Source organism: Chamaea fasciata, unplaced genomic scaffold (assembly GCF_029207755.1).
Source record: "Chamaea fasciata isolate MVZ Bird 193981 ecotype frontalis unplaced genomic scaffold, bChaFas1.0.hap1 SCAF_5, whole genome shotgun sequence".
NCBI classification, from domain to species: Eukaryota; Metazoa; Chordata; class Aves; order Passeriformes; family Sylviidae; genus Chamaea; species Chamaea fasciata.
In genome coordinates this window covers 51,022,409-51,038,472 of record NW_027094090.1, presented here as the reverse complement: position 1 = coordinate 51,038,472, position 16,064 = coordinate 51,022,409, and the positions used below count along the sequence as shown (strand labels likewise).

At 46.3% G+C, this 16,064-nt stretch overlaps 1 protein-coding gene across 4 annotated transcripts in view; it reads right to left on the bottom strand.

Annotated features, from left to right (window-relative positions):
* Positions 1–1,329: 1,329 nt before the first annotated feature.
* The window catches only part of ARHGEF5 (Rho guanine nucleotide exchange factor 5), a 33,692-nt gene continuing 18,957 nt past the window's right edge, over positions 1,330–16,064 (bottom strand). For 3 of the 4 annotated variants that reach the window (XM_066183644.1, XM_066183646.1, XM_066183643.1), the window contains exons 2-15: positions 12,407–15,944; positions 10,946–11,027; positions 10,520–10,584; positions 9,980–10,239; positions 8,942–9,102; positions 7,954–8,106; positions 7,205–7,334; positions 6,193–6,267; positions 5,270–5,359; positions 4,801–4,955; positions 3,960–4,121; positions 3,528–3,598; positions 3,094–3,198; positions 1,330–2,886 (exon numbers count right to left, since the gene is read on the bottom strand). In XM_066183644.1, the coding sequence (XP_066039741.1) occupies positions 2,732–2,886; positions 3,094–3,198; positions 3,528–3,598; positions 3,960–4,121; positions 4,801–4,955; positions 5,270–5,359; positions 6,193–6,267; positions 7,205–7,334; positions 7,954–8,106; positions 8,942–9,102; positions 9,980–10,239; positions 10,520–10,584; positions 10,946–11,027; positions 12,407–15,929 (5,187 nt within the window). In that variant the 5' untranslated portion in view covers positions 15,930–15,944 and the 3' untranslated portion in view covers positions 1,330–2,731. The remainder of the gene's footprint in view (positions 2,887–3,093; positions 3,199–3,527; positions 3,599–3,959; positions 4,122–4,800; positions 4,956–5,269; positions 5,360–6,192; positions 6,268–7,204; positions 7,335–7,953; positions 8,107–8,941; positions 9,103–9,979; positions 10,240–10,519; positions 10,585–10,945; positions 11,028–12,406; positions 15,945–16,064) is intronic. The other variant, XM_066183645.1, reaches the window with a different exon arrangement.

Genomic DNA, 16,064 nt, shown 5'->3' with positions numbered 1-16,064 from the left:
TCTGTTTAATACTGATTTTCTGGTAAATCAGGTTATCCACATTAGATAATGTGGGGAGAAATCCTGACATAACTAAGACTGTCACAGGACACAGTAAGACTGCGCTAACTTGACTCCTGGATTGTGTATGTGCAGTTGGGAGGGATATTGTACTAGCTTGATGAAGTTTGTACAAATCAAAGAGATGTCAATCAGTTTCAAAAAACACTTCAGTGTAATTTGTTTATGGATTTTGGTGGCAGGATGGTGCTGGGGATAAAAGTTTAACTAAATAGTGAGAAGTTGAGGCCTATCTGAAATGTAAGAAATCGAAGTAACCCAGGGTATAAACACTTGTTCTTAGAAGCGTAAGCTGACCTTTAAATGCGCCTCAAGATACAAAGGCCTGACATCAGGAAATAAAGGCTGTACCTGTGACAGGGACAAGTTAACCTTTGATCCAACTAGTTAGAAAGAGAAGTGCTGTCAATCACGACAACAGTACCTTTGAAGTTTCCTATGTCAAGTGGAATTTTAACACAATACAGAATTTAGCACAGAAACCACTTTGGGAGGCTCAATGAACAATCTGCCAGCTTGCTTTCAAGAGCAGAAGTTGAAAGAGTAAAGAACTCTTGAGTTGTTGAACAAGATGACTTCTAATTTAGATGGGAATATGTATGGCTGGCTCCTCCTGGATGAAGCTGAAGTGGATGTGGGGTGCCTCGACTGCCTGTGTGAGATGACCAATTCAGATATGCTGAACTGGTCCCATGGGAACGTTTTATGTCCCACCTGAGACACTGACAATCCTGGGGACTTGGGAACTGCATAAATTCATGACAGCCTGAGACAAGCAGGCTTTTGAATTATCTGAACATTCTGGGTCTTGTGGAGGATTATAACCTTTCTTGTGTGAGCTCTGCTTTGGCTGTTAGCTGGGGACCAGCTCCAGTCCTTCTGGGGGGACAAAAAAGGTGTTAGCAGATTGTTGTCTGGACCACAGATTAAAAGTTGAATAACTGGGTCCTGTCTTTCTGCTCTAGTGGGCTGGACTCCCATTTTCTGTAGTTCATCGCTTCAGCTTACCTTCAGGTATGGATGACTAACACCACTGTGGAACCAGCAGCATCAGCTCTCCAGGGCTGGGGATAACACTGAAGAACCTTAAGGCTGGATAAGCCCAGCTTTCCTCACTGCCTCTGCTAAAGACAGCTGTTTGTACTTAACAGTCACTTAAAAAGGAAAGTTATAGCAAAAAAAAAAAAAAACAACTGCATGTAAATTGAATTACTTACATTTGAGAGGAAAACCTAAGTAACAAGGCAAGCAGAAAGGTTTTTAACTGGAGAAGTGCATGAGTTTATTAGGACTAAAAGCAACTTTTTTTCTTTTAATCCAGCTAAAATTATTGATATAAATAGGCTGTAATAAGCTATTCTAGATACAATGTAAATGGGATTTAAAGGCAGAATGTTACAGAGACAGAAAGCTGGAGATAGGAAGGTAACTAATTCTTCAAATATATTAAAGGCAAGAAGGCTACAAGTGGCTTTCTTTGGTGTATTGCTTCTTAAACTTGATCTTGCATTGACTGAGCTGAACACTTTAACACAGAAACAGTATTTTACAGATGAAGGCATATCCTCAAACAGGTTCTGCACAAATGCATGTAAACTGGACTTAAAACCAGGGAGTTCTTAAAAAGAACAAAGACCCTGGTGCATGTTTTGACTTTATCTACAGTGGCTAAATATCTCAGTGTTCTCCGTGAGTGTGCAAAATGGTGCATGCAATACCACATCAGCAATCAGAATAAGAGCAGCAGTAAAGTGCCACTTCATTGCATGTGCCTAGTCCTGGTTATTCTGTACAGGGCATGTATAACACAAAATTTAAGTCTTTGTCAAAAGTCACTGATCTACTTCCAGGGAGAGGCAGAGTAAAAAAAAAAGAAAGGTCAGTTCAGATGGCTTAGTGGGTGCTTGTTCAGAAAAGAGGTGACCTTTGTGAAGCAGATTCCTCAGCATGATGCCTCTTATGTGGGGGAAATCATCGCAGTGGTTTCTGAAAACTCTGCTTAACTCCAGTGGATTTTGTAATGCTGTCAAGGACTCTTAACAGCATTTGGGTACAATGAAATATTCGCCTATCTAAATCCCAATAGACTTGCATGATCTAATACATAAATTGCCCTAAATGGAAACTACACTATGGAGATCAACACCATGAAGGTATCCAGAGGATATTCAAACAGAATATTCTCCTCAGCTCGGCTGTGCTTTGCACTTAGCACCTTCCTTCTCAGGAACTCGAAGCTCTCAGGCTGCTAATACTAGTGAATTTAGCCTCACAACATGCAGTGAGGTAGGTAAGTTTACCCCCATTTTGCAGATGGCAAAACTAAGGCAGAACTCTGAAGTGACTTGCATAAGGTCCCACAACTTGTCAGTGGCAAAACCAGGAATATGTTTTCAGAAGTCCAGACCCCAGACCTCTGTCCGATTTAAGTCCCTCCCTACTACCACAAAGCAAGCAATACATGCAACCTTTATTCTTCCTCTTGCTGCCGTAGTCCTGCTGACCCAGAGGAAGCTTTTCCTGATTGAATTCCCGCTTTCTTTGGCAAAAAGCACCTGGTCCTGTCAAAGTGCTGTGTATTATGCTCTTCGCAGAGGCATTTCTTCTGAGGCACGATAGGAAAGCCATGGTTTCCCCATGGCAGGGAGACTGCACAGGTCCAAACAGAGTCTTATTTCTTGCAGAAGACCTGCTGCTTGGCATTCTTTACCCGTTGCTCCTCCTTCAGGTTCTTCTGCCGCACATGTTTGCTGGAGATGTTTTCCACGTGTTCCGCAGGGAACCAGCCTCTCTCCCGGTCTGAGAGTTTTATTCCTTCCATCCACCCTGTGGTGTGGGGAGAAGCACAACATGAGGCAAAAGTAATGTGTTTTTTTCATTGTTTCCCAAAAAAAAGTCCCTTCCAAAAAGACCCTAAGAGCAAAGGAAAAGATCCCCTTTCAGCTTCCAAATAAAGCATCCTAAAGAAGATGAAGAATCCCTTTTGTCCTCTCATTGCTACAGTTTCAGACAGCCATTGTTCATTCTGCTCACCATCATTGCTGTACTGCATAACCATGATGATATCTGCCTTCTCCAAAGCCAGCTCATCATTTTCCCGAGCCTTGTAGGTCTTTATGCACTGAACCTGTGGTGCATCTGAAGGGGAGGAAAGATCACATTAACACACTGGAAAGCAACGGTAAACCTGTGGGTATCAGCTCCAGAGGAGGTGGAGAATAAGGAGCTGCCCAAATAAAAAGCAGAGAACTGAAAGGGACACTACAGGTCTTCATCTAAAATGAAGAGTTAAATTAGGTAATATTTGGCAGCACCTGGCACTAAGGGAAAGCCCGTGACTGGTGGGCTTCATCTACAAAACCCTGAATATTCTGCCTTGGAATTCTTCTAGGATGTCCCACCTCACAGTGCCTGTGACTCCTGCGAGCCAGCCCACCCCCATTCCTGCAGCAGCAGAGCAGTCTCACCAGGGCATTCCAGGAGATCCGGCTCTCCCCGCGGAGGAGCCAAAGCAGAGATCCACCTCAGCTTCTCACTGCTGGAAAACAGCACAGGGAAGGTGTCAGCATTCAGTGTGAGAGACAGCAGTCTGCTGACTGAAATGGGGTGGGGGGGTGTTTGCTCACACAAAGGGAAGCAGAGAAAGGAAGTGGGAAAAGGCAAAAATTCCCATTTTCAGAGGCTGATGGTATGACATAATGTAGTAGTATTGTATGATGAGAGAGGAGGAAGGTGGTTCACAAGGAAGTAGTTATAGCAAGAGGATGCTTTTCAAGACTTCTGCTCAGCAACTGCATTTGGTATTTTGGCATTTGAGTAGCTGAGGGACAACCATCAGGCTACTAGGATGTGTTTGGCCATGGTAATGGCATATACCAAGGGTAAACTTGAGCTCTTACTGTGTCTCTGTCCGAAACAAGAACTCCACTCTTTTTCCCTGGTAATTCTGAAGCAGAAAGAGACGGAACAGATTCTTGTTTGCCCCGTGGAGTTTCATCTCGCACTTCTCCCCACGCACGTACGAGAAAGCAGCGTGGTCGAACACAACGAAACGTCCACCCCTGCAGGTGAGGAGGAGGAACAAAACAAGGTGTAAGTTTTAAGGTGATGAGGGTTACAAAGTGAGTCCATGTAGTCCGCAGGGAATCAAAAAGCTTTTGAGACTTTTGAGATGAGTCTTCATCGGCTTCAAACATCTGAAGCAGTGCTCTTGTTAGAAGTCTCAGAAGGTCAGAGAAAAGAGAGAAGAGGTTTAATGAAAAGGGTAGAAATAGTAAGCTTTGTCCTGTCAGAATTTTATTTGGTAGCTTACAGCTTAAAAACAAACTCACCACCCTCAAAACCCCAACACAACTCACCAACAACTCTCTTGACAAACTAGTGATTTGCACATACACTAGTCCTCACACTGTGCTTTAGGAAGAAATTATTTACCAAGTACAACTAGAATAAATAGTTATTGTTCAAGTGTTTCACACTGTAGAGATGCAAAAGCAGAATAAAAGTGTTGTGCTAGGAACCACAAGGTATGTTTTTATATTATGATATGTAATTAAGAGTTGGGACTATCAATTTCCACATACTTGTATGATACTCACATCAGGTTGGGACAGGAGAGTGACTTGACAAAGGCTGCCACTTGCTGGCAGGCAGAGGGAAAGGACTCTGTCACCAAAGCACAGACCCCGAAAGAGACAGTTATTTTAGAAGGGGCAGCAAGAATTGTGTTGAAGCACTCACTCCTTGGGCCGAGACAGGAGTAGACAGTCATTGAAAAGGTGCAGGTAGATGGGCCGGGTGGTGACTTTCCATTTTGGACTCAGGTTGTTGAAGTCCAGTGCTGTCAACTCACCACACTTCACAAGTCGCCTCGACTGTGAGATGAGTGGGAATATCTGCAAGACAAAAACCAATATTTATGCACAAGAAAACAAGTCCCTGTGAGTGTTGGATTTGTATTTTTGCCTTTCTCTTTAGGAATTGTGCTTTCAGTTCTCCAGCTGGAGAGGTGTAAGTAATGGCAGGCACCTTCATGTGATGGCTGACATGAATGATTGGGCAAGGGAAGCACTGATGAAGAGCTGGCCTGTGGATGATGTTCTGGTTCAACAGCTCTGTGTATATCGGAGAGGAGAACAAAAAGTGGCTTTTGGGGAAATACAGAAAATATATTAGGCTAGAGCAAGGCCCAGGGAATGGATGAGCTCACCTTACACTCAAATTCAATCTTCTGGCTGAGGTAGATCAGCTCTTCAGTGCTCTTCATGCGCTGGACGTTCTCATTGCAATCCTTGATGAGCTGCAGAGGAAAGCAGATACGTTTTCAGATGAGCTGCAGTGAGATGGGAGCAGAACTGTCTGGTGGGATCAGTACTACTCCCAGGAGTCCCTCAGGACTCAGCATAAGTGACAATTCCTTAGGCATCCTCCTGCAAAAAAAGTATATGTTACAGTCAGAGAATGTTCTGAGTTGGAAGGGATGCACAGGGATCATTGAGTCCAACTCCTGGCTCTGCACAGACACCCCAACAATCCCACCCTGTGCATCCCTGAGAGCGTTGTCCAAACTCTCCTGGAGCTCTGGCAGCCTTGGGGCTGTGACTATTCCCTGGGGAGCCTGTTCAGTGCCCGACACCCTCTGGGGGAAGAACCTTTTCCTAAAATCCACCTTAACCCTCCTCTGACACAGCTCCAGTCATTCCTTTGGGTCCTGTCCCTGGTCACACAGAGCAGAGCTCAGGGCCTGCCCCTCCTCCTTGTGAGGAAGCTGCAGAACTGCTGTGAACTCTGGCCTCAGTCTCCTCCAGCTGAAGAGACCAAGTGACATCAGCCACTCCTTTTGTGTCTTCACCTCCAGGCCCTTCACCGTCCTGGTGGCTCTCCTTTGGAAGGTCAAATCATCACCAGACAGAACAATCCACCTTATGAGGCTGTACAAATTGTAGATAACTATTTGTCCCAGAAAACTTTAAACCTTCCCTCTATAATAAACACAAGAGGATAAGAGGAAGGGATGCAATAGAGTAATGCTGTGGGGTTTTTTAAAGCAAGATTTTCTTGCAGGGACAAAGGTGGGAGCTGATGATTAATAAGAGACAAAGGTAAGGGTGCAGAAAGGGTAGGCACCTTTACCTTCTCAAGTGCATCATAGGCCTGTGTTGCTTGCACTTCCTCCTCAGACCCGGGCCGAGTTCTTTTCAGGATATTCTGTGTGAGAAAAGATGATTTTCATGATGCAAACAGGGAAAGGTGGACATTACCACCACTGAAGAGTAGGATAAATAAAGCAGAAGTAACTGATGACATATGGAGACAAGAAGGCAAAAAATCTGAGATGCAGAATGTCACTGATAAGTCACACTGACCAGGGCATTCCTGTAAATCTAAACTGTATTAATTATCATATAAAAGTTACATGGCATAGGAAGCAACCACTAGCTAAAACACAAATGGATGTATGAACAGAATAGAACTGTTTTTTTCTCCTCTTAAAAAGAGGCTCAAATCGTCAAAAAGAAGAGTTTCATAGAAAGAGCTCAGAATTAATTATTTAGGGACTGTCTGGTCCCCTGTCTGGATGGCTCCTTATTAGTCAACATTGCAGGCAAAGCATAGACAGCCTTCCCGAGGGCAGCCAAGGAACCCTTGCTTTGTTTTCCTAGCAGAAAGCCAAAAAGTTCAACAGAATGTAAATCAGCATGTTCTGAGAAGACTCCATAAATTCTTTGTTGGAGTACAATTAAGTTAGTGTCACAACAAAGCCCTAAATGATTCACAAACAGCACTGCCTCATGCAGTGCCATATCCATCATTTCCTGAACACCTCCAGGGATGGGGACTCCATCATGTCCCCAGGCAGCCCCTTCCAATGCGTGCCAACCCCTTTTGGGAAGAAATTCTTCCTGATGTCCAACCTGAACCTCCCCTAGAGCAGCTTGAGGTCGTTCTCTCTCGTTCTGTCCTTTGTTTCCTGGGGGCAGAGCCCAACCTCTACCCAGCTGTCCCCTCCTGTCAGGGAGTTGTGCGGAGCCAGAAGGTCCCCCTGAGCCTCCTTTTCTCCAGGCTAGGCCCTCCCAGGTCCCTCTGCTGCTCCTAGATACAGTTTGAGGAAACTTGACAGAAGGCAGAGAATCACAACAGTTACCTGTAGGAGGAGTTTGAGCCGAGTGATGCGCTGGAAGGGGAGGATGAGGAAGGATTTAAGCGAGAGGCGCTGGCACACTGGATCACTTTCCAGTCTCTCCAGGACTTGCTGGAACCCTGCATTTCCATTTCTGTGGGAGTGGCGAAGAAAAAAAAGACATCCAGGCATCAGAGTAAATAAATAACCTTCCTAGTATCAGGTTTCAGGGAACGTTGAAGTACTCCCAACAGTCAGGTTTTATCCCTGGGGCAAGCAGGTATAAAGATACTGCACCACTCTGCTGCTGAAGAACAACTATAGGTTTCTAACAGCTACAGGATGGCAGTACAGCTGTCATTATCTCTCTCCTCTTTCCACAGGCCTCCAGAGTAAAAGCCAGAAGGAACAACTTCATTTCAACTCCTTTTATCAACAGTGCTCCTTTCATGGGGACATGAAAATGGTTTGCACTGTGGTTCTCAGTGATCAAGACTGAAAACCATTCTCCAGGATGGTCATTTCTGCTTTCTTCAGTAGAGGGCAGACAGACAACAGCCTGCAACAGCTATTACTTATTCTTTTCCTCTGCAATGCTGTGGGAAAAAAGCCTGCAGGAGCTCTGTCATGCCATTGAACTGAGGAAGTTTCTTCTGGGAGCGTAGCAAGAACACTGCTCAACAGCCCATTCCTGCAGCATTTCCCATCATTTGAAAGAGTCAATATTCATGGAAGTAAGGGGGAGAGGGGTGCAGCAAATGAGAAAAACTTACAGTAACCTCTGGAAGGTTTGCTCCTGATATGTCTGGTTTGTCACATATGGCAGATACACCCGGCGGAAGTCAGGGGCGTGTTTCAGAGCCACGTCACACACATGGAAGGTGAACATGTCCTCTTCAAATTTCTCCTCCAAGTCAAAGAGAAAACTGCAGCACATGGATGTGGTGCCATAAAAGGAGAGGGAAATGTCAGTGTCATTTAGTCTTCTAAAACCCTGACAGCCCACAGATAAACACAAGACAGCTCTTTAGTTCCAGAGAGAATGTAATGTCTGGACAATGACAATTTAGGGCTTGGTATCAGCAAGGAAAAAGCAGAGGCACAAGACCTCTATTCTTGAGAGGTCATGCTTCTACAGGCATGGTCAGGAAACAGCTGGAAACTAAGACCTCACCAGAATAATTCCACTGGTAGAAATGGAAAAGGTAGCTGCAAACCTTACCAGCTCAGTGATTTATGTAGTCAAGCCTTGCAGGAGGAAAAGCCAAACAGAATCCTACAACATACAGGATTCCTTGCATGTGGGGTCTTGTCCACATTTCATGAATTACGCTCTATTGATTCACATTAGTTTCTGTCAAGTGATGGTTGTAACTTACTTTTTTTCCCCCCTGCTTTTTGTCAGTGCTCATGCAGCTGTCCCCTTTGTCTTGTATTTGGCAGGAGCTGGTTTGGGTTTGGGTCTAGTTAGTTAATTGTAGTTGAAAGCAGTGGCACAAAGCTACATTACCATTTGCAACATCTTGATCCCCTGCAATGAGCTCTGTGCACAACTGAGCCATAATATCTGGGATTTAACACCAGAATTTACACTGCCCTGTCACCTAAAAAGGCAAATATTCCTTTCCAGGCAGTGTTGGTGTGTCATCACTAGGTGCTATATCTGCCTTGAACAGTGAACACGCAGAAGAGGAGTGAGAAATGTTCCTGATGGAAGCACCACGTGCCGGTTAGACCTGGAAGCAAAGGGCCACATCTTACCTGGCACTGACATCGCGCACATCGGAGAGGCGGGAGAAGAGCCACTGGCGCTCCTGGTTGGTGAGCATGGCCTGGAGCTCTGCTGAGTGCTGGAAGTGATCCACTGCCACGTTCAAACTGCGCAGGTAGGAAGCCTCAGATATTATCAACTCAAACTTGGCCTTCGGAGAGAAAACAAGGGAGCACAGCATCAGTACGCTGCACAAGTCTGTGAGGAATCCTATGGAGAGGAGACGGGTCAAAGAAGGAAAACCTCCCAGTACCTGATGCAAGGAGTGTGTAATTACAGAAGAGAGGCTTTAGAAATGAAGGGCAAAGCACTTTCTTTAAAAAACAGACTTATGGCATGACTTAAAAATAGCTACCTGCTCTCATTTTACTTTTTATTTCCCCTCAACACCACTTTCACAAGATTCCCCATTTTACAAGCTCCCATAAAGTCCAGCATCTGTACCACATACATTTTTCTCCTTCATCATGTTTCCCATGTTGTTGTTTTCACCTCTTTCTCTGGGTCCTCCTGTCTGCTTCTCAGATACTCTCATTTTCCCTACCCCCTTTCTCTGTAGCATCGTGCTAAATCCATACATCTCCCTGTCTCCTCTCAGCCCTACAGCTCACACAGGTCAATTTGCTAAACTCATATTCTACCACAGAAAATACAATTTACTGTGGTTTTATTAGCATCTCTCACAAGCTTATGTGTGGGAGTATGCTGCAAGTCTTCTACTTTTACACACCCTTTTGCATTGAGCATACTCAAAACTCCTTATCTTGTTCCCACTTTTCTCCATGTTTGTTTTCTTGGAGTTATTGATAGGGTGCAGAGTCCGTCCTTCAGCACTGCTTTTCTCTAAAATTCAGCACTTCAGCATTGCTCTACTTCACACCTCCTGCTGCTTCCAGGGGTAGAAGTGATCTCCGCCTCAGCCACCTGCATTCCCACACCACAGTTTGTGCTCTCTGCTTTAACCCCTCTTCCAGAGACTTTTTCTTCACTACAGACCACCCATTTAATATGTCACATCTGTCCCGTACCTCTTGCAGCCTCTGCTCCTCACGGGACATGTTGAGCAGTATTCTGCTGCCCCGTATCATGGGGATGTCCTGCCAGAGGGATGCATTAGATGAGACTGACAGACGTTGCAAATACGAGTCCTGGGGAGACAGCACTTTCCTCCGTAGCCTCGGGGAACTTGGGAAACTTGACTCTATATCCTCTGGATAATCCACTCTCTTCTGGCTTTGGATGGCCTTGTTCAGAGCCACATCACTGTACTCCTGATACAGCAATTTTGCTGTGAAGAAAGACACATACATTTATCTTTTCTGCAGCAGCAACTGCTACTCTGCTTCAACCTGGAGAAAACTCTGCCCCGGATTGGGACAGCCAAATTCAGGCAAAGCTCCCCAGCTGCCTGAGTGCACTGCAGGATTCCAGCTGCTTTCCCTGCTCTCTAACACTACATCCTCACAACCACCATGTGGCAGGAGTCCCTCTCCTTTTTGCTCACTGCAAGGGTGAGAGATGCTGGCAGAGAGGGGACTGCCACAGCACTCCAAGCAGGAGGTACTTACAGGAGTTGATAAGTTTGGAGTGCCGGCGCTTGAAGTTCTCTGTTGTGTCTGCAGGTTTCTTCTCTCTGCCAGGCAATAAGGATTTCAAAACACAGTGAATGAAGGGCACAGCACCAGAGATGGCTTATCCAAACCTTAGAAACTGCCCTGTCACAACAGGGACATCTCTTTTTCCAACAAGCTCAAGCTCCACAGGCTTTACTTGACACAAAGGGCAAAGTTTGGCTTAATGGAAAGGCTGTCCTGAAATACCCTACTCTGTTGCAGTGCGGTCCTCTTCAAGAGAGCATAGACTGAAACACAGGCCCAGGGCATTTAGTTAAAGTTTTCCACTCCTTATCATCATCTTTGGTAACTCAGAAACAATGGAGGTGTCTGTGCTGCACAGGAACTGGGGCGAATTCTAAGGGTCTTTGAGAGACTCACCGCATTATAACTGTTTCTGAGCTGACTGGTGGTTCCCTGTGTGCCTTGTGAGCTTCTTCCTCTGAAGGAACAGAAGAAACCTCTGTGTAGAAGACAATTGGAAAGTAAACATATCAGTCCATTTTTAGACTTAATCTACAGTCCAAATGATACACAGATACCATTTACCTATACCCCACCCTAAGTAGCAGTTTTGGGTTGGAGTACAAGTGCCCTCATGACACTTATTTCTGGGTCAGAAACATTCTAGTTTTAATAATCCTTAACAATACTTACATTTTACATCTGCTAGCTACATTTGATTTTCACACAAAGAAAAAGGCTGAGATTTGAGGCAGTAACTTTAAAGAGTTTCCCTCTCCAGTTATGAAAGCAAAGACTCTGCCTGTGTGCCCTGTTTGGTGCTGTCCTTACATTTTCAGCCACTAGAGCCAGGCATCAGGAGATCAGTGAAGCCAAAGTGTAAAAATGGAGAAATCCTTTTGGTTTGTGAGGGATTTAATCAAATAAGGTGTGAAGAAATTCTAAATCTGAAACAACTGGAAGCAGGAAAAGAAGGAAAGCCCAAAGACTGAGCTGCAGTTATGGGTAAGGGGAAATACAGTACTATTGCCTTGAATATTTTAAAATTTGGAATCAAGAAATTACAGGTCAAACATATGAACAGATCCTGATTCAAGTTCTGCCAAACCTTTTACACCCCTCCACATACCCCTCCTTTTCCTCTCTGCCAAAAATCCAGCATGTTTCAGAGCTTCAAAAATAGACTAAAGTAAGAGCTATTGCTAAAAGAAGCAATTATTTAAAGTTCATGTAAGATATGGTAAAGAGCAGACATACACATCCTGATAGCAAGTACTGCTGAATGAGCTGCACTACAGAAAATGCATGTTTTCCACTTCCACTTGTGACATCAGTGATTTGACTTCTGTGCAAGCTGGGACCTTGGGTTTAACAAATTTGCATTCTTAGCTGTACTCTCAAATCCTGCACTCACAGGAAAATCATCTTCTTTAGAAGGTCAAGTGGGAACCTAAAAGTGCCAGTTGCAAAATAAGGGGAGGCAGCAAATAAACAACTGATAAGAGATACGGGCTGCTGAGGGTGTGTGCATGGCTCTTCCTAACTGCCTCAGAGATGCGTGAAATAAGTTTATTGTTGCAGGTATTAGTGTGGAATGGGGGGACTGAGCCCCAGCATGCATCCCTACTCAAGGGAACAAGCAGGATACACATGGCAAAACAGGAAGGAGGGGACAGCTGGAAAGTGAAGCTTGGGGCAGGATAGGAGGGGGCTATAGGGCTAGAGAAAGGAGTATCACCAGAAAGGCACAACAGCCATGCAAAGCTCTCAGCTCTCATGCCTCTCCATCACATTGTCTATTTAATTTAATCCTACTTCTTGATAACCGTGCTGAGTTGGAGGGGGGAAGGAGGAAGGGAAATGGAAGAGAGGACTCACGCTGCAAGATGTCTGGTGGGACTGACATCCTCTTCAGCCCCTGACGGTGCCAGTCCTTGGTTTTGGCTCTGCTTTTAGGTGGGTTTTCTTGATTGGCTGCTGGCTCCTGCACAGCTACCCCAACCTTTTTTTTGTCTGGCCAACTTGATGATTTTTCCAAGGGTGCGTGTTTGGCCGCTTCTTCCTTTGGCTGGCGTTCTCCCCCTTCCAGCCTTTGCCTGACTCTCCTCTCACCTGTTTTCTCTGTCACTGCCAGTGGAGTCTGGATGTTCTTTGTGTCCACACCAAAGCTGCCTGCGGGCTGCTCCCATCGCAGCTCCTTGTCCTGGCAGGTTGTCCTGGTGGCTGGCGGCGACGGAGGGCTGAGCCGGAGGAAGTGGATTGGATTGGTGAATGCAAGCATTGGAAGGTGCTGTGCAGAGTCTCTCCTCTTGGAGTCTGGGGATGTTATCAGGCCTTCCAACGAGGGCCAAGAATGGTGGTCAGGTGAGGATTTTCCACTCTCTATATCCATGTGGGGATCCGCTGTTTCAGGGCTGGTGTCAGAGCAGCCAACCAACATTTCATTTCCAAGAGCTGAAAAACTTTTGGTCAGCAAACTGACCCCTGAATCATCAGAAGTCTCTGTATCGTGGGGACCTGAGTCACCGAGATCCCACTCCCCACTCACTGGCACAAGGTCATCTCTCTCTGCTAGACTTTCTCCATCAGAAGCAGAGGCCACGGAGTTGGAATCACATGCAGAAGTGGCAGTCCTGAGAGGATGGCTTGGAGCAGGGTGAATGGCTCCCAGCTTACCATCATCCATCGCACAGCTGGGGGGGGGCCTGGAGTGCAGCCCAGGAGCCAGTGGCTGGTAACTTTCAGGGGCTGGAGGTGGAACAAGGTGATTTGCATAGAGTACAGGGGCCTGAGCATGACTGGGCCTTTGGACGTGGGAAGGAGGATGAGGAAGCTGTTTGGCATCAGGCTCAGACACCAGAGGTAGGCTTGAGTGGGACACAGGGGACAGAGGCTGTCCTTGCTCGTTCACAGCAAGGACTGTATCATCTTCTGAGGTCCAAGTTAGGATGCTCAGGACACTGGAAATTCTGGATCCAGGCTCTTTTTGGTATAGACTGCAGTCAGGCTCATCAAATAAAGGCACTTGTGCTTTATGATCCACATTTGCTCCTGTTTCTTTTCCTTGGATAATGGCACTTTTTTGGGGAGACTTTTGCTGAATTGTCTCTGGGTGGCTCAGGGGAGTGGAAGTCCTTTCTGGTGTTTGGGATGCTTCCAGAGGCCCTGCAATACTAGCCACAGACCTCCTATCCCCAGGAAAGCTCCCTTGTGGAGAAAGGGAGCTCGTGTACGTTACAGAGAAAGAAGATGGGCCACTAAGGTCCTCATGAAAGCCTTCCTCAGAAGTAAGGAGTTCATGGGAAGTTTTGGTCTCCCCTGCACCTGTCCTTACAACAGCAATTTCTGCTGGTATTGGGTCCCACCCTCGTGCAGGAGCAGCTTGGTTGGGTGGTTTTCCTGCAGAGTCTGGCAGCTTGTTCAGGCTGGTGCCAGGACAGTTCTCAGGGGTCACAGGGGCTATTCTGGCACCCTCCTGCTCTGGAACAGATGCTGATGCTGCTAAGGTGAGCTCTGAGGAGGAAGCTGGAATGAAGTCCCAAAGCACAGCTTTTCCTGTAATGGGATGAAGTTCAGGTGGTTCCAGGTTACTGGTACCAGAGGAAGGGTGTGGTGGAACAAGAGCCTCTGGGTTCTCTGCACTAAAAGGTGCTGTCACCCCTCCACAGAGTGATCCATCTCTTTTATCAAACTTCTGGACAGCTTTTCCATGACCACCGGTGTGCTCATTTTCCCTGCCCAGTCGTGTCTTATCATCCCAGTGAGCTTCTCCAATATCCTGACCACCTATGGAAAAGCTGCCAGAGTCCTCCAGGTCTTCTGCCTGGTCAGAGACATGGCACATGTGTGGAGTTTCCCCCTCTGGGTTCAGGTTATTTGAGGACAGAGGGCTGACAGCAGGTGGCTGACATCCAGAATCTGCTTCTGTGACATGAGCTTTCAGCAGCACATCCTCATCAGGATGCTGATCCACAGAGACAGGTTCCCCAGGAGGAAATGCTGATCCTGTTTGCTCAGACAAGGAAGCATACTCCAAACCACACACATCCACATTATGCCTGGGAACAGAAGGTATCTCTGACCCAAAAGCTGATGATAGAGCCTCTAGTTTGAGCTCTTCCCCCAGTCTGAGCTCTTCCCTCTGCAGTTGTTCCTGCTCATTTTGTTCCTTGTTTTTCTGACCTTTGAGCTCCAAAGGTTTGCCTTCTTCCGGCAGATTCTGCTCTTTGCACTCTTCCTCCTCCTCTTTTTGCCGAAGTTCAGACGCTGCCTCCTCCCAAGCTGGCCCCTTATGCCGTGAAGCATTCACTTCCTCTGTCCTTTTAGCAGTAGTCTTTCCTTGGAAAGCACTCTCTGCTGAAGGGGGAGGTCTGCCCTCAGTTTTTCTGTGATCATCTTCTAGATGAAGGCATTTGGAAGCAGATGAGTTCTCTTTAGGAACCATTCCCTGGTCTTTGACCATGCTGGTATTCCCTGTTTCACCAGCTGAGATGTTTCCTTCTGCTTGTAGTGAACTCATTTGGCTGTCACGTGTTAAGGTGGAAGACAACTGATGGGAAGAGGAAGATTCTGAATTCTCTTCCAAATCCTGGGGTGCTCTTAAGCTTTCCTGAACATCTTCAGAAGTGTAAGGTTTAGATCTGTCTTCTACTGCTCTCTCTGAGTTAGGCTGCTCATCAGATGCTGGTGCCAACTTTTTGGTGCTTTGCTCCTGCTCTGCACCAGCACTGACCTCCTGCAAAGAATCCTTGGAGATGTTATCCAGAAAGGGTTCAGCCTTATAATGCCCTTCTGAAACAGTTTTACACACCAAAAAGCACTTAGGTGTCTCTCTCTGAGAGGAAATATCAACAGCCAAAGGGGATTTTGTTTGCTGGGCCTGAGGGTCTGAGCCATAAAAAGCCAGTTTTGCTTGGCACTCAGTAAACTCAGTGCTGAGGTTCACAGCCTGCAGGATGGGGCTGCCAGGGGCTGGCTCATCCTGGACTTTGCTGTGAGAGGAAGCATCCTGGTTGCTTTCCAGGTCAACCAGTTCCAATTGCTGGGGTTTCAGAGAATAATCCAGTCCACCCTCCTCTAAAAGCATTTCTCCTTCCAGTTCTGAGAGTCCCTTTTGAGGCTCTGTATGCCCTCGGCCTTGTTCCAGTCCTGCTGGCACTTTTTGCGTAGAGTTAGAGGGTCTGCCCGGCATCTCTGCTGCTTTCCCTGGAGCAGCAAGGCAGTCCTTGGGCGTGCTGAGCTCTGCTTCTTTTGCAAAGTTAGATGGGCTGGTGCTCATTTCAGCTGCTGTTTGAGTGGCATGATGCTCTCCTTCCAGGGCTGAAGAATCCCAGGCTTCCCCAGTGATGCTGCTGGCTCCTGGGGGAGTGGTACCTCCCTCACTGGTTTCTTCAGACTCCATCAGTGACACATCCTGCTGAAAAAAAAGCATTTTTCTGTTACTACTTCACAATGATACGACAGATCTAATTCACTGCTTCTACTGAAGCTGATAAAAACCAAAAACAAAACCAACACCACATACCTAGTGGGTGAT